Below are 2,054 nucleotides of genomic sequence, written 5' to 3' on the forward strand. Positions count from 1 at the left end.
GCCATTTCTCTGTCTAAAGCAACCTCCATAACTAGGGTATAAAACCCATTTACAGTAGTCTGTATTTTGAAGGGAATGCTATCATTTATATCACACACAACATTCCCGTTATTCTCGGAATCTGGATCGTTTATGCTTAACATAGCAATTACAGTATTTGTTGGTGAGTTCTCTGATATGGACTCTGATTTAGAAACGATGTTTATTTGAGGACTATTGTCATTTACATCAATGAGATCAACTATCACTTTCGCTGAATCAGAGAGCCCACCGCTGTCTACAACTTCAATATCAATTTGATAAGAGTTTGCTTTTTCATAATCTATTTCCCCGACTAGGATAATTTCACCAGTCTTTGGATTGATATTAAACAGTTCAGATAGAACACGTTTGCTTGTAGATATCAGATATGATAATTTTCCGTTTGAACCGATGTCTTTATCAGATGCACTTACAGTTGTAACACTGGTGCCTTTAGGAGAATTTTCCTGCAGTTTTGCTCTATATAACGGTTTGGCAAATGTCGGTGCATTATCATTCACATCTAATACAGTGACAAATATCTGCATTGTCCCTGACATCTGCGGCTCTCCTCCATCCATGGCAGTTAACAGCAGGGACAAATAATCCTTCTTTTCTCGGTCTAAAGGCTTCTGTAGAACCATTTCCACCTTTTTAGTTCCGTCTGGCTGACTTTCTAGTTTTAATACAAAATGATCACTTGGAGCAAGTGAGTACTGTTGTAAACCATTCATGCCTATGTCGGAATCTACTGCTTTCTCTAACACGAATTTCGATCCTATCACAGCGGACTCGCTAATTTCGAAACGTTTTTCTGAATTGGTAAACGTGGGGGTATTATCATTTATGTCCGTAATCTCCACTGTTACCCGAAACAGTTCCATTGGATTTTCCAAAATTAACTGGAAATGTAAGGCACAAGGCGTCGTCTCTCCGCATAAAGCCTCTCTGTCTATCCGCTGCTCGACAAGCAGGACCCCCCTTTCTTTATTCAGCCCGATGTATTCTACACCGCCGCCCGTGTAAACGCGAGCGTTACCTGATTTCAACCTTTTAAGATCTAAACCTAAATCATGAGCTATGTTTCCAACTACAGAGCCTTTGGCCATTTCTTCGGGAATGGAGTAGCTGACCTGCCCGAGCACGTATTTGAGACATAGGGCTGAGAGAAACAACAGTACTTGCCGTCTCATTGTTCTGCAAGACCCGATTTCCGTTCCTTCTCCACTAAAAAAAGAAGCATTTGTCATGGAGAGAATATGAAGACAGAAAAAAAATCGTTCGCATTCCAATTATAAGAATCAAACGGTGTAAGCAGGTATAGAATTCCTTGCAGTGCTTCTTATAAACCCGAACAGTCTTTCTGTCTGTACGTCGAATATTTCCACGCAAAAGGGAAGACACAGAGGAATAAAAAACATCCAGCCAAATCGCAACACCCTTGCCAACAGCGACCCTTTGAGTTGAAAATACAAATTACAACATTCATTCTCAAAAACAATGAATTCAGTGTAAAGCCAAGCTATTAAGTCTCATCTAAACCTCGAGTATCCTAAATTTAAAGATTTTAGGATATCTGCAGCTTACAGCATATATCGTTTAATTATATATTGAAACATCTTAGTAAAAAATTACATTGTGCAATTACAAAATAAATATATCCTAAATTAAAGCTGACACGAATTACAGAAATTAAGTCCAGTCTTAATGAAAAGGACTCTGGAATGCTGAAGTTGAAAAATTAAGGTGTCGCTGTCTGTGGTGCTGAACGGCGATGTAAGTTGATAAAAACTTTGCAACGCATCAACGCTAAAAGATACTGGTTATGTTTAAAATTGTAACTGTAACTGATGTAGTTTCCTAACATCTAATGGAATGTCTGTCTATTTACCTCCAGAATATCATGAAGCATAAAAGGCAGAAAAAAACATGTATCATTTCATGAGGCTAACCTCTAGAGGAGAGTCTGGTTCATCCAGGATGCTCTTTTCACTCTGTATCCGCTGCATCGTTCCTGTAGAACTGGGGTCCAT

The 2,054-nt window shown here is 38.9% G+C and overlaps 1 protein-coding gene across 1 annotated transcript in view; it reads right to left on the reverse strand.

Moving 5' to 3' along the window:
* The window catches only part of LOC106455951 (protocadherin beta-16-like), a 2,675-nt gene extending 1,296 nt beyond the window's left edge, over nt 1–1,379 (reverse strand). The window contains exon 1 of the mRNA XM_013907788.1: nt 24–1,379. Coding sequence (XP_013763242.1) covers nt 24–1,271 — 1,248 coding nt within the window. The 5' untranslated portion in view covers nt 1,272–1,379. The remainder of the gene's footprint in view (nt 1–23) is intronic.
* Nucleotides 1,380–2,054: the final 675 nt, after the last annotated feature.

This window comes from Pundamilia nyererei, unplaced genomic scaffold, assembly GCF_000239375.1.
Source record: "Pundamilia nyererei isolate P.nyererei 1_Seehausen unplaced genomic scaffold, PunNye1.0 scaffold00008, whole genome shotgun sequence".
Lineage (NCBI taxonomy): Eukaryota > Metazoa > Chordata > Actinopteri > Cichliformes > Cichlidae > Pundamilia > Pundamilia nyererei.